The 15,031-nt window shown below is 58.4% G+C and overlaps 1 protein-coding gene across 3 annotated transcripts in view; it reads left to right on the top strand.

Annotated features, from left to right (window-relative positions):
• Positions 1 to 15,031, top strand: part of COL26A1 (collagen type XXVI alpha 1 chain) — a 139,586-nt gene that overhangs the window by 115,202 nt on the left and 9,353 nt on the right. For all 3 annotated transcript variants that reach the window (XM_028110319.2, XM_088017176.1, XM_088017175.1), the window contains exons 4-7: positions 7,791 to 7,852; positions 12,401 to 12,557; positions 14,123 to 14,221; positions 14,845 to 14,997. In XM_028110319.2, coding sequence (XP_027966120.1) covers positions 7,791 to 7,852; positions 12,401 to 12,557; positions 14,123 to 14,221; positions 14,845 to 14,997 — 471 coding nt within the window. The remainder of the gene's footprint in view (positions 1 to 7,790; positions 7,853 to 12,400; positions 12,558 to 14,122; positions 14,222 to 14,844; positions 14,998 to 15,031) is intronic.

Raw genomic sequence — 15,031 nt, 5'->3', positions numbered from 1 at the left:
AGATATGGGAGCTTCAGGACCATTCCCCCACAAACTGTGTAGCATGTGTTCAAGGCAAACTCTTCGGGGCCCATGGCAATTCTCAGGGATGGTCAGGGAGAGATTATCTTGCCCATTTTACTGAGGAAGAACAGGTACCGATGTCCAATGACTTTGCAAAGGTGTTGGCTTAAGAGTGGGAGCCAAACCTCTAGATTCTTCGCCTTCAGGACACATGCAAATGTCTTCTCCTACTGTGCAAACCCACCGCCCCTCCGCAATGAACTTCGGATGGGCCTCAGGGCCTGTGGTAGGTGGTTGGGTCCTGGACTGAGGGAAGAGCCCTGGGGCCAAGTGAGACTCATCCGCCGTGAGGCCGTGACATGAGGCTGTGATCTTAACCCAACTCCCTTTCCCTCTCTGGGCCTTGGTCTCCCTGCCTGTAAATGATTTTCAAGGTCTGCTTCTGCTCCGTGCAGAAGACTAAGAACTACAGGGGCGCCTGGGTGGCTCAGTCGGTTGAGCATCTGGCTCTTGATTTCGGCACAGGTCATGATCTCAGCGTCCTGGGATCAAACCCCCGTGTCGGGCTCTGCATCCAGCGGGGACTCTGCTTGTCCCTTATCCCTCTGCCTCTCCCCCCACTTGCCTGTGTGCATGCTCTCTGTCTCTAAAATAAATAAATAAATCTTTAAAAAAAGAAGAAGACTTAATGCTACAAACAAATGACCCTCAAGGTGTACATGTTTCACTTATTCCACGGGCATTTATTAAAAGCCTACTGTGTGCTTGCTAACATGTGGGACCAGAGCTGGTGGGGGCAGAGCAGAACCAGAGGCCACCAGCCCCACAAAAGCAGGGAGCTTCCCTCAGCATGGTGTGGCCCCAGCGGGAGAGGTCGCCAAGCTAGGGGCTCAGAGCTGGCGAAGGTGGAAAAGCCAGGGACCCAGGTGCTGGTCAGTCTCTGGGAGCCACTGTTAGAAGCTGGCTCTGCCTCTCAGGGCCTGGGGAGGGACAGACACTACACTGCCGGCTCTGTTCTCTTACCCCACACAGCAGCCCTAATGATGTAGGGCTGGTTGGCCTCGCGGGTAGATCAGGAAACTGAGCCAAAACAGGAGAACATCAATGGGAAATTTTACACAAATGAGGGCAAAACTCACCCACAATTCTAGCACTGCAACTCTTTTTATTTTTCCAGGTTTTGTTTCCTTTTTTAAAAAAGATTTTATTTAGGGCACCTGGGTGGCTCAGTTGGTTGAGCGACTGCCTTTGGCTCAGGTCATGGTCCTGGAGTCCCGGGATCGAGTCCCACATCGGGCTCCCTGCTCGGCGGGGAGTCTGCTTCTCCCTCTGACCCTCTTCCCTCTTGTGCTTTCTATCTCTTACTCTCTTTCTCTCAAGTACATAAATAAAATCTTTAAAAGAAAGAACTATATCAGGTCCTTTAAAAAAAAAGATTTTATTTGTTTATTTGACAGAGAGAGACACAGCGAGAGAGGGAACACAAGCAGGGGGAATGGGAGAGGGAGAAGCAGACTCCCCGCTGAGCAGGGAGCCTGATGTGGGGCTTGATCCCAGGACCCTGGGACCACGACCGGAGCCGAAGGCAGATGCTCAACCAACTGAGCCACCCAGGTGCCCCTGGGATTTGTATCTTGACTATCCATCTTTTATATGATTGTAAGCAGAAAACAGATGCAATGTTGTATAGTTTTCACATAGCATCCTGAGCATGTTTCATGTTCTTACCCAGTTAAACATTTTTAATTATAGTGTGTATATTAAGTATGCCTTTTGATTTAAAAAGGCAAAGTCCTTCAAGGCTTATAATTAAAAAGAGCCATCTCCTGCACCCCCTTTTTACCCCCAGTTTTTATTCCCTACAGTCAAGCTTGTTTTTTAATCTTAGAGATTGTCTGCTGACTTCCTCCTTTGGGAGGTCCTGGTGCTTTTTTCGTCTCTGACCCATCCTCCAAGTCCTTTCCTCTTCCCCTCTTCCCAAGTGATTGTACCACACTTTGGGTTAGATCAGTAGACAATGACTAGAGTTGTATAACAAAGCAAATAATATTCACAGCTGATTTCAGGTAACATACCAAGGTGCATCTCCTTGCTGTAGACTTTTTATTTTCCTGGAGTTAATGATTCATTTTTGTTTGTTTGCTTAGTTTTCTCGGCCATGCCATAGATGTAGTATCACTTGGCATGTCACTAACTCACCCCACATTTTCCAAAAGAAGTTTAATTCTCCCTCACACTCACGCACATCAGGGGCTCTTTCCTTTCTAGAGCCCTCTGTCTCCTGGTCTAACGTGGTTGGGTTGTGCTGCACGCTCTCATCAGGTGACATGTCTTTATTTCCCTTCTCAGGATGTCGCTTTGTTGTTGAACTTCTTGCCTTTGGGTATCCCTGTTTTGTGTCTTCTTTTCTCCAGCTTACTCCTTTGTTTTGGTGGAGTACATCCTTCAACACCTTTCAGAGAAGAGGTATGTGGTGTGTCAATGTTTTGAAGCCATGCGTGTCTACAGATGCTTCATTTTACCCTCAAACCTAGAGGGATAGTTGAGATGGGTATAGAATCTCAGCCAGACACCCTCTTCCCTCAAAAGAATACCACTATCTCCCAGCTTCCACTTTTACTGTTCAGTGGTCCACTGCCATACTGATTCTGGACATTTCTAGGAGGCCTCATTTTATCTTGGAAGCTTTTAGGGTTTTCTCTCTGGGATTCCAAACTTTTGTGACAATGTGCTTTTTGGTGTGAGTTTTGTTTTGTTTTGTTTTCCATCTGGCATTTTGCATGTTCTTTCAGTTTGAAAGTTCATATCCGTCAGTTTTAGGTGACCTTTAGGATCATTTCTTTACTTCTCTCCATTTTCTCTGGTCTCTTTCTCTGGAACCTCCAGTTAGTTAGTTGTTAGACCTGGATTGATCCTCTAATTCTCTTATCTTTTCTCTCCAACTGTCAGAGCCCCCTTTTTGCAGTTTTCTAGAAAATTTCCATATTTTCTAATCCTTTTACTGAATATTTTTACATCAGCTATTTTTCTTCCATTTCTACAAACGCATTTTTGTGATTTGAAGGTTCTTTGTAAATAACCTCCTGTTGTTTCAGGATGCGGTATCTTCTCATATCTCTGTAAGGATATTAGAGTTTGGCTTTGCTTCTTTGAAGTCTTTTTCTGTCCACTCATCGTCTCTGTTTTCTGAGCTTACTTTTTCCCTGTTTGTTGTTTTGGTCTTTGTCATTTGCATTAGAGGCTCTGAATGCATATTTAGTAGTCAGACGCTGGGAGCTGAACCCCAATGGCGGGCAGACCCATCTTTTCATAGGTTTCCCTGCAGGAGTTAGCACTGGTCCCTTAGTCACTGTACATCCAGGTCTTCTCTCTTTGGCTGGAGGGGCTGTGACCTCGCCAGCGGGGCGTGGTCTGACTGGAGGGGCGTGGCCTGGCCAGAGGGGGCGTGGCCTGGCTGGCTGGCATGGTGTGAGTGAGAAGGCAAAAGAAATCTGTGCCTACTCAGGACAAGCACTTTTTCCCCCTGACAACAGTTTCCAGCACAGAGTGAGATGACCAAAGTCTCACCAGTAGAGGAAGGTCCTACATGGCCTTCAAGGCCCCAGTGGGGAGGAGGGAGGCATCAAAAGAATGTGTGGCCCAAGACTACACTCGGGTGGAGCAGGGCTGACCCCATATGTAGTAAAACAGAAAGGTAACAGTCCTGTCTGTGCTAGGCCCACCCCAGCTCTTGTCACACTGGGGAAACTGAGGCCACTTAGGACCTCCTCATTCCTGTGGTCTCCTGTGAACACACCTGGCCAGCCCCGCCCCCTGCCCGCCAGCATCTGACCCCACTGACCTGCCTGGAGCTCTCCTAACAGGGCTTAGGAGTTTGGGCTGGAGTCAAAGGTCTCCAGGGGGATTTTAGGGATCTCTTCCAGCTTGGTCTCCTGGTGACATCCACCCTCCACGTGCTCCCTGCTTGTGGACCCATCTCTGAGACCTCTCACAGAGGGGGCTGGGTGTCTGGGGGCAGGACCACCTGTGTGCCCTCGCTCCCCCCCGTCAGGGTCTTGTGGCCCCAGCCTCACGGTGGTCTCATTCGGCATCTCGTATTCTCTGCAGTCGGCAAGGCTCCCCTTAGGGCCCAGGCCTGGGGAGTCGCCTCACTCGGGAGCTGGGTCCTGAATTCTGGGTGCAGAACCATCAGCGGTGGCTGTGCTGGCTGAAGGGCAGGTGGCCGGTGGATTAGCAGGTGCACCATCTGGCAGTGGGTGGACAGAGCCCAGCGGTGAGAGCCGGAGGGCAAGGGCACAGGGAGCAGGATCCTGAGGCCCTTGGAGCTGATCCAATATAGACCCCCTTTTACAGATGAGAAAACTGAGGGGCAGAGAGGTCAAATGAAGCCCTCTCCAGCCTCACAGTGAGTTAGTGGCCTTATAGTTCTCTTTCTACTAACAGCACCAAGCAGTGAGTCTCTCTTTCTCTCTCTCTCTCTCTCTCTTTCACACACACACACACACACACACACACACACACACACACTGGTTTGCCTGGCACATCCACACTTTGATACACACATATTGGCAAAGAGTTCCAGGCACACTTTCCTGCATCCTAGACACCAGGAACGTGCTGTGGCCCTGGGCATTTGCGGGCCTGTGTGTGCTACCAGGGGGCTGGGATCGTGGGAACTGTCCGAATCTCGGGAAGTGAGAGTCTTCATCTTAGCAAGGGGAAACCGAGGCCCAGAGCCAGTGGGCAGGGCCTGGTCCCCTCAGCGTGCCAGTCAGCATCCTTGGTGCCATTCCTCTGTCCCCACCACTCCCATGAATCGTTAGAAAAATTTAAACAAACATAATATAATTGCTTGTCGATGACAGAATGCCAGGGGAACCATACAACCCGGCTGGTCTCAGCGCCTGCCCAGGCAGGTGGCACGGGGAGGCTGGCTGGCAGCCTCACCCCTGCCCGCTGGCTGCACCTTCCTGGCCTCTCTGTGGCTGGGGAACCGGAACCCCTCCCCGCCCCGCTGTGCCCGCTGCCAGCCAAGCCGCACCTCACCGGCCAAGAGGCGTGCCCAGTGCCAGAGCAAACTGGGCCCGGGCCCAGCACACTTTCCAGAAATAGGTTCCTGCGAGAGCCCGAGGCTCACCCCTCCCTCCACAGAATTTCCCCCCTGCAGAGAGTCCTGTCTGTGGCCTCAGACCCTGGAAATGCTCTGTGGACGGCCCCTAAACGCCTCAGAAATGTTCACTGGGTCAGAATGGGGCTCTAGTTCTCAGCTCACCCACATCCGTCCTGCCTCGTGCTCTTCCTGCCGCCCCCAGGGTGGGGTGGTGCCCTCCTGGTCACGGAGGGGGCCTGGGCTCAGGCAGAAAAGCCCCTTTTCACAGTCCTCCAGGCCGGTCCTCCTCCAGAGGACGGGAAGGTCCGTGGGCCTTCGCTCTGAGGACAGGCACCCTCATGCATAATGCCCTGCCACCCACCTCATCGGTCTCCAAGGGGCTCCTGAGCATGGTTGGGGAGGTGCGGGGGTGGAGGGAGGGGGTGGGGTTGGGGGTAACGTAGGCGGTAGGGGGGGGATGAGCGGAGGGTGCGTAGATGGGGCTGGGATAGTGGGTGCATGAGTGGGACCCCATTTGTTTTGATCTCTGTCTTTCCATTAAAGGCTTCTTTTAAGGCTCGGGAATCCTGAGCTGTCCGTTTGTAAAGAGGGAGGCAGTGTCCGTGATTTGGCCTTGTTGACTGGGGGCCTTGGGAGACCCCGCCGTTTCTCTCAGCACCCGTGGGCCTTTCCCCTCAGGCCTGTGTCTGTCCCCAGAGAGGACCCCTCACATCGCCTGCCTGGTGCTGTCCCGGCCTCAGGGGAGCCTGGAGGCCCTGATGTCCGCTTTCCAGGTGGGCCCGGGCCCCTGGCTGCGTTATTGGCCTCATCCGCTGAGAATTCTCCTGTGCCTTTCTCTTTGCTTTGTGGATTTTTATCCCTTTTTCCTTCTTCACCACCCTTTCCTGGGAGAAGGGAGGAAGAAACATGTGGGTTCAGCACCCCCCCCCCGCCCCCGCCAACATTTAAGCAGAAAACCCGCCCCCTCTCTTTCCCTGGTTCTTTGTGAAGTGTTTCCCATTCCCGTCCCGAAACTGTATACATTCTTCTAGTTGTTTGGAAGCTTCAGTGTTTATACCTTAGTCTCTAATCTGTTTTATGTTTCGGGGTTATGGACAGGGTTTTATTGGGGGGTAAAAAGGGTTCTGTTCTTTAAAAATGCTTATAAACCACTGAGTGGGCCCAGCCCAGGGGAGCCGGGGAGGGAGGTGAGGGGGAGTGGGACCTCTGCCAGCCCACGTCTTGTAAACCCAGCTAGGGCTGGCGAGCAGACGGCCCCAGCTCAGCCCCCCTTGCCCTGAGGCCCGGCACCCCTGGGGAGGACACAGCTTGAACCCTGGGCCGAAGACTCCTGGCCGTGCTCCATGTGTCTCACAGAGCAATCACCACTGCAACCCGGGGACGTCAATGAGGGCATTTGCTTGCCGAGATGAAGTTGGGGGACCTCTCCGAGGACAGGGGAGGCCATTGGGGGGGACAGGTATGGACACCGCTGGTGAGCTTCAGGCCTCACCGCGGCCACAGGGCCTCTGATGGTCAGCCCTGGCACACCAGGTGGGACCCCCTGAGCTACCCTCATACCTCAGTGTGTCTGTTTGGCCCAGAATGAGGTTCCTGGAAGGTCAGTCAGGCTGTGAACCGAGTGAGAGATTTAGGCATCCCTCGAATTCTGGAGCAATAAAAGCTCTTGAGAACAGCTTTGAACCATCTATTTCCTCTTTAAACAGCTCCAGTCCCTGGGGCAGACAGACATAAATAGATAATTATAGCCCAGGGAGATGTGGGCCTGGGGGGTTAACTGTTACCAGTCTCCTAATTGGCCTTCCGGCTTCCCGTCCCTCCTACACCCACCCAGTGTCTACGGCTGCTGCCCAAGTGAGCTTTTAAAAATGCCAATCTGACCTTGACTTTCAGCCCCTCCAGCAGCTGCGCACTGGCCTCAGGACGCTGCCCAGAGCTCCTCCTGCCAGGCCTCCAGTGTTAGGCCCCAGCCCACCGCTCCAGTCTGGGATGTGGGGGGCCCTCGGGCATGGGCGGGGGGTCCCTGGGTCTGCTCTGATTCGGCCAGCCTGCTGCCAGACCCTTCTCCACTCTTGCTTGTCTCCAGACGTCAGCCCTCTTTCCTCACCGGGCCATCATTGTGCCTCCCTCAGGCCTCCCCTTAGATGCCCCTGCTTCCAGGATGTCCTCCCTGATCACCACCTCCCCCACCCCAAACTGGCATTGCTGTTCCCCCGTGATGCTCTTTTACACATTCTGTTCTTCCAGCCCTAGCGTAGCCCTTACCAGCCTGTACCCATTTGCCCATCTCCCTCCCCAGACTGAGTTCTCAAAGGCAGGGAGCCCATCCCCTTTACCACCTATTTATCAGTTATTGAATTTTTTTGAGCCCCTGCTTTGTGGGCAAATAAAATAGACAAAGACCCCGCCCTCATGGCACTCGCAGGCTGACCAGGCACCTGGGGTGCTGCCTCGGACACTTCGCTGAATAAGCGGGCAGTACAATGTGCTGTGGGTGCTCCGAGGTCAGGTGGGCTGCCTGGAGGAGGGGGCTCTGAGGATAAGACCCTGAAGGCTGGGTAAGAGTTTTCCAGGCAGACTGATCAGAGAGCTCCCCTCCTGCCGGCCCAGAGGCTGTCCTGGCGGCTGACTGCTCTCACCCCAGGGTCTACACTCCATGTTCACCCTTCTCTTTCAGAATGCATGAACTGTACCCGGCTCAGCGACATGAGTGAGCGGCTAACCACGCTGGAGGCCAAGGTCAGACGGCCTGGGGGGCCCGGCCTAGGGAGCTGGCGGGTGTGTGTGAGGGTTGTGCATCAGGTACCAGCCTAGCCCTGGGGAGCCCAGCAGGCCCGAGCAGCCTGGTCGCAGGGGTTGGGTGCTGCTGGGGCCTCAGTGGCTCAGGGTGGCCTTCTCTGGGCTGGGCCAGCCTCCTGGGGTGGGGAAAGCAAGAAATCTGGAGGTCTCGGACAGCAGGCTGGTCTGGGTGTGGGTCTCAGTGACCGGGGCGGGGGGGGGGGCTGGATGCCCGGAAGGTGACCCCTGGGTGCAAAGAGGAGGGACCCCTGTCCCCCCCAGGGCTCCTGCCCCCAAATCTGGCTCCTCCTGTCCCCCACCCCCATTGGGCACAGGGCGGGGGCGCCCAGACAAGCCGATGGAAGAGCAACTGCCTGGCTCCTGTTAGCGCCCCCACCCCCCCACCCCGCTGCATCAGAGGGCGGAGCGGGCCACCCCAGAGGCTGAAGGACCGAGGAAAGGAGGAATACGGGGAAGTAGCCGTAGGCAGCATGGGGCTAGGAGACAGGCAGTAAGTCAGGAAGGGAAGGCTGTGTGATCACATCCTCAGACCTGTTCCAAAGCAGGTGTGGTGACGGGCAGGTTACCCTCGTGGACACCGGGGGCTCTGTCCCCTCTGGCTCCTTGGAGAGACAGTGCAGAGCAGGCCAAGGGTCGAGGAAGCCCGCCGTCTCTACCGTCCCTCCGTGGGAGACACTTCTGGGCCGTGTCTCCCGTCACCTCACCTCCCTGCCTCACGTGTCTGCTGAAATTGCTCGGCCTCCATGAGGGCACCTGCCCTGTGGGATGGGGGCTGCAGGGGACTGTCCCTTAGAGCCAGACATAAGTGGGACCGAGCTCTCACCGCAACTGCGCAATGTGCCGGCGGGGGTCAAGGGCGGCTGGGGCCTCAGGCGACATGGTGGTGGGACCTGGCTTTGGGAACGGGAGTGCCGGACCGAGGAGAGCCTCTGTGTCATCATCTCCTCGAGGCTGCCGTCCCCATCTTACAGGGGAAGGCACAGGTGTATGGGAGAACCCCGTGCAGCGCACACGGCATGAGAAGCCCCAGGGGGCGAACGGCGTCCCTTGTCCCCGAGGCCTTCTGCAGGTGGGAGGGTCCCCCAGCAGCCCAGACCCCTGGGCACAGGCTGGGGGTGGGGGACCCCGTACCCTCCTCGGCGCGGGCGTGGAAGCCTTCAGGGAAGAGATGCTGCCACCTGAGCCAAGCCGGGGCTGGGGAAGCCCTGGGAGGGTGGGGGGCCCTGGGGAAGATGCCGGGGTGAACTGCTGGCACCCAAGATTTCAAACAAAAGGAGGGGTCCCCAAGCCAGCTGGCCTGAAGGACATTTTCCAGATTCCTGAGGCCCTGCGTGGTTTGGCAGAGTGTCTGCCGACAGCCGTCCTGGCCCTGGCCCGGCACCTCGGGGTGTTAAAAGTCAGGGCTCTGGGGGGCGGGGGCTGTCTCCCTGGCTCCAAGGTGAAGGTCGTGACCCCTCTGCAGACCCAGGGGGGCAGCAGGAGGTGTTGGAGGAGCCCGGGATAGGCTTCCTGCCCAGCAATGGCTCTGCCCTGCCAGGTCCCTGCTCAGCCCTGGGCCTCAGTCTGCTGCCCTGTGAAATGGAAACGGAAGGAGTCACTTCGCTGCCCCTCACCGGGTTGTTTTGGGGTGGGTATACGGGGGTGAGCTTCGGGGCAGAGAAGGGGAGGTGGTCAGAGTCTGGGCTGTGCGGAGAGGTGGCTGCCACCCCCGAGGTCAAGGGTGGGCTGATTCCTGCCTCAGCTCCTGTGCCTTCTCCAGGTCACCTGCCAGTTGTGTCCCTGCCTGCGAACACGCTTGTGTCCCCTGGGGAAACCGAGCCCCTGGGTGTTCCATCAGCCCAGGTCACAGGGCCCTCAGAGGCATCAGCCTGGAGAGGGAGGGGGACGGAAGCTGGCCTAGCTGCCAGGACAGCCTCTGCTGAGGCCAGGCGCCCGCCTGCCGGGGTCAGAGAGACCATGGAGCAGGGTTAGTGGCTGTGGCCAGGCCAGTGAGAGCCAGGGGGGCGAACTCCAGATGGGGCGTCAGAAACCTGAGGGCTGGCATACGAAAGCAGCAACCCAGAGGCCTGGAAACTGTGGCTTCTGCCCTCTGAGATAAGAAGGCTGCTTTGGTGTGCCGGGAGGGACGTGTTCAGCTCTAAGTTACAGACACCCAGCCAATGGCAGCTTATTCTTTCAGGACATTTATTGTTTGTTTGACAAGGAGTCCAGCGGTAGGTGGTCTTGGGGTTGGTTTGGTGGCTTAAGAACTCAGGCTCTTCACAGCCTTCCCCTCCACCTCCTTAGTGAGTTGGCTTTTGTCCTCCTGGTTAGTGCCTCATGGTTACAAAGTGGCTGCTGCAGCTAAAGACATCACATCCTTATACCTGTTCAAAAGCAGGAAGTAGAGGTTACGGCAAAGCACCCTAACAGGCTCGTGTGTCTCATTGGCCAGCACTGGGCTATCTGCCCACCTCCTAGTCACAAGGGAGCTGGGAAAATAGGTACCTGGCCAGTCATGATTCCTCCTTTGGGGCACACCCACAGGTACCTAATAGGGGGTTCCTGAGCCAGGCAGCCATCAGGGTCTGTTCCATCTTCACTCCCTGCTGGTGCCTGAGTTCACAAAGGGTCCAGCCCTAGGAGCTGATCTGGGAGTCCTGCCACCCTCTTCCTGGGACAGGGTCAGGTGGAGGTAGGGGGATGGTGGGGCGGAAGGTCAGCAGGCAGAAGTTTCCTGACTTCCCCCCCCATCCCCTCAGTTTACACTCTGACTTCATGGACCCCATGGCCGCATGGCGTGGGAGGGAGCCTGAGGGGGGTTCCCTGTGTGAGGGTCTCAGAAGCCTCGACTTAGCTGGTCTCTGGGGCAGGAGGACGGCCTCCCGGCCAATCAGCCAGGCCGCAGTAATGTCATCAGGACCACTGGCCTCCAAGGCTGGCCACAGTCTGGGTTTCTTGGGTTGAGCCCCCACACCCACTGCTGCCCGCCCTGGTGAGGTCATGCCTGCAGGGGTGGGACCAGTTTGTCCGGGAGGTCGGCCGTGGCCAGGCCCGGCGGCCTTGGACTCTGGCCGGGGCTGATGCGAACTTGGCTGGGGCTGGGGCTCTGCCCAGGTCCGTGGGCTCTGTGGGCCTTGGAGTCTGCGTAGGAGGTGCCCCACAAAGAAGCGAGCCAAGGTCTTTTGCGAGGGGGGAGGCTGCAGGTGCCAGGGCCCCTGGCCCACTGCAGATGGAGACCCTGAGAGTGGGTGCACGGGCTGTTGACACAAAGCGATGGTGCAGGGGCTGAGGGCACACACAGGAGGGGACACCCTCAGTCCACAGGGTCAGACAGACTGCCGGGGGGCTGGTGTGGGGGGAAGGGTCACTGGAGTCTTAGGATTGTCCCCCGGCTCTGGCGTGAAGGGAAGGGCTTGGGGGGAGGCGGAGTTGGGGCAGGAGGGGCCCTGGGGTATAGTTCAGGGTGGCTGGAGCAAGGCTGCTGAGGCCCAGGAGGAGCAGGGCAGGCCCAGAAGGGCGCCCCGAAGTGTCGGGACGCTGGTGGTTTGGGGGGGCTCCTCAAAGTTCGCTTTGCAAGGTGTCCTCGCCCTCTCCTGTGGGGGCGGCGCCAGGAGTGGGGAGGGGGCAGGCAGGGGGATTTGGGGAGGCAGCCGGGACCTGGGGGAGGCCAAATGCACAGGCCTGGCCCTCCTGGACGTGGGGCTGGGGAGTCAGGGAATCTAGCAGACGCAGGCTTCTGGCTCCCAAGAACTAGAGGGAACCTGAGACGCTAGACGTCCTCCCCTTGGGGCAGATCAGGGTGCAGAGACTAGGGGCTCGCGGTGGGCAGAGCAGGAAGCCAGGCTCTGTTGGACTGGCCCCGGGGACCCCTCTCGGTCTGGGTGGGCCTCCAGAGGGTCTCGGCCCCCCGTCACCGGGGCCTTGTTCGGATCCCTGGTGCACAGCGCCCCCTGCTGACCTCTTTGGGGACAGCAGGGACTGCCTGGGGCCTCTGAGGCCTGGCTTCCAGCTCACCTGAATGAGGGAGGACAGCGTCCCCGCCCAGGCCCTGGGTCTTCCCAGGCTTTGACCCCCCACCTCTCTCAAGGGGAGAGGACAGGGCAGCTTTCCATGCTGGCCCCGCGTGGCCACCTTTTGTTTTCCTAGAGCTCCTACTAAAAACGATTTCCCAAGCCAGGCCCTTTGGTATCTTTTCAGTCCCCTCCTTTGGGAAGAGCCAGGGAAGAGGGGGGCGGTGACCACAGGGCCCTCCTCATGGGGATGGCCGTTCCAGAAGAGGAGTACAGGGAGTATGAAGGTGTCCCAGGGGCGACCTGCTCAAGCCCCAGGTCTGGGGGGGCTCTCCTGAAATGGGAACGAGAAGGAGGGCAGGGGTGCGGGGAACATGTCAGCAGGGGGAGCAGTGATCACCCATACCTGGCCTGGGGCAGCTGCAGGTCTCATAGGGCACACACCAGATTCTCTGGCCTGCCCGGGGTCCTGACCCTCTGCCCTTTTCCGGCCCAGGTTCTTCTGCTGGAAGCAGCAGGGCAGCCCGCAGGCCCGGGCAATGACCTGCCAGCCCCCCAGAGCACCCTACCACCCTGGAACGAGGACTTCCTCCCTGATGCCATCCCACTCGCCCACCCAGGGCCCCGAAGGAGAAGGCCCACGGGCCCAGCCGGTGAGTGAAGGCCTGCACCGTAGGCCCTTGGGATCGAGTGCCCTCACATGGTATTTTGAAAAACCGAGCTAACGTTTCAAAACTGTGGGGTTTCGCATGAAGATCAGGATTTCTAGAAAGCTTCTCTTAGAAAAATAGAAGCTCTGGCCTTTGGGGCTTCAGCCCCTCGTGGAAACCATTGGCTGCCGCCGGGCCACAACCGCCCCTGCAGACCCCATCCAAACCGTTATAGGGCCTCACCCTTCCGTGTCGTGGGTGCACACAGTTGGGTGCATGTCCTCACGCCCTGCCCCACTGCCTCTTAGCATCTGCACTCAGACCCCCAGCCCAGCCGCAGCCTTCTGGCTCAATTTTACTGGGACCTTTCTGCCTCCCACCACCTTCTGGGGGGTCCTTGCTGAACTTTCTGCTTGTGAGGTTAACTGCTGGGCTAGTTAATAAATATTTTCATATCACCCTCGGCTGCACAGATATCACTTCTCATCATTCCAGTAAGTCTGTAATGCTTGGGCTTCCAGAGGAGAAAACCAAGGCCCAGAGAAATGACCCCTGGGGTCAGCCCATGATCCAGGGGCATATTGTCTCGATGATTCTTGGCCCCACTAGAGCCCTGTGCGGGTGACGCTCTCCCTCCCTCGCCTCTCTCGAAGTTGAGCCCCCACCTTCTTAGCACCCCTGCCCAGCCTCCGCTCTGAGCTCATACCCTGTTCCCTCCTCACCTCGTCCACCTGTGCCTGGCCAGTCAGGAGAAGGAGCAGAGCAGGGAGGGCACGGCCCCCAGCAGTGGGAGCGTCCGGTGGCCAGTCTTGGGAGGAGCAGACACTCTGGGATCTTCTGACGGGGCTGGAGGCTGTGGGAGGAGGGGTGAGCTCAGGGGTGGGGGGAGCATCTCATTCTGGGTCCCCAGGCCCACCTCCCAAAGTTTCACGTCCAGGCAGCTGCCCCTGCCTGCCTTCTTCCAAATCCTTCTTCTGGAACTGGGGAAGAGGGGCACTTCCCTGCCCTCAGAAGACCCAGGCCCCAAACCCCCTGTGGGGGAGGCTGGGAGGGGCGCTGGGGCTCCTGGGCCGCTTTCTCCTCACCAGGCAAGGTGCAGTTCCAAGAAATGGCCACCAGGTGGGGCACAACCCCTACAAATGGTGACACCGGGGCGCGCCCTGAAATCCCTGAGAGCGGGTGAGTTGGGCACCCGTGTGCTTTAGGGCTTCCTGGGACCTCCGATGAGGCCTCATTGGGGAGCTCTGCCGCAAGCGCCGTTCCCGACCCTGAGCAGGGAGACAGTAGGACTCCTGAGGGAGGGGCCTAACTCATCCGCAGCCTGGCTCTGGGCCCTTGAGCAAGGGACCACATCTTCCTGAGCCTCAGTTTCCCCACCTGTGAAGTGCGAACACAAGCAGCTCTTGAGATCGTAGGAGTTAATAGGTACAAAAATGGTTTGTAGACTGTAATGAGGTCTCTGCTCCTGGGAGCAGGTCTGACCTGATGGCCCAGGTGGTCAGGCCTGGAGCCCCTCCGTGGCAGCTCGGCCCACAGTGTTCTCAGGGCTCATCTCACTCTCTCCTCAGGGCCCCCGGGGCAGACGGGACCGCCAGGGCCTGCAGGTCCCCCAGGCTCCAAGGGTGACCGGGGCCAGGCAGGAGAGAAGGGCCCAGCAGGGCCTCCTGGTAAGGACCCCCCCAGATCTGACTTTGTCCACTGGGGGAAGGGGCTGGGGTTTCTCCCCTATCTGAGCAGCTGAGGCACCCTGCACCCCTGATCTCGCTGGGGTCAATGACTGCCGTCCTGGGGGGGTCCCAGGCTCACTTCCTCCCACCAGCAACCCCACTGCCAACCCTATCCCAAAGCCTTTAGGGCCTGGGCTCACCCTGCAGGAAGAACAGAAGGTTCCGGGAGCTGGGGGGTCCAGGCGTGGGGGTGGGGCGGCTGGGGCCTGGGGACTCTTCTCAGCCATTGAAACAACACCTCCAGAGAGCCCCCCCAACACCCCCAGGGTCCTGCGGGGAAGGTACAGGTTCTGTGAAGGCAGGTATAGGGTCAGCCCAGGCTGGCTGCCACCCTCAGTGCCCCGACCCCAGAGCTGAGGCCTCTGGAGGGGGCGACCCTGCCTCCCTCACCTCCCACCCAGCGGCCCCGGTGCTCCCCAGGCCAGAAGAGAAAGCCATGTTCACTCACATCCCAGGACAGCCCTCCCAGGAGACTGGTCTGGAGGCCACCACTGACCTGTTTCCCATCGGCGGTGTCAGCTGCCAGGCCCAGCCCTCACGTGACTCCTCTTCTCCCGCTGCAGGCCTCTTGGGGCCGCCAGGGCCCCGCGGGCTTCCTGGAGAGACGGGGCGCCCCGGGCCCCCCGGCCCCCCTGGCCCAGCGGGCAGCCCGGGCTTCCCTCCGAACGGCCCCCAGGGCGTCCTCTACTCCCTGCAGCCGCCGACGGACAAGGGTGGTGAGTGTCCCCCGAGGGACGGACCCTGGGGAAG

This window comes from Eumetopias jubatus, unplaced genomic scaffold (assembly GCF_037043125.1).
Source record: "Eumetopias jubatus isolate StellerSeaLion01/CBP00866 unplaced genomic scaffold, mEumJub1_p1.0 scaffold_12, whole genome shotgun sequence".
In the NCBI taxonomy this organism is placed as follows: domain Eukaryota; kingdom Metazoa; phylum Chordata; class Mammalia; order Carnivora; family Otariidae; genus Eumetopias; species Eumetopias jubatus.
This window is presented reverse-complemented; position numbering and strand designations above follow the sequence as displayed.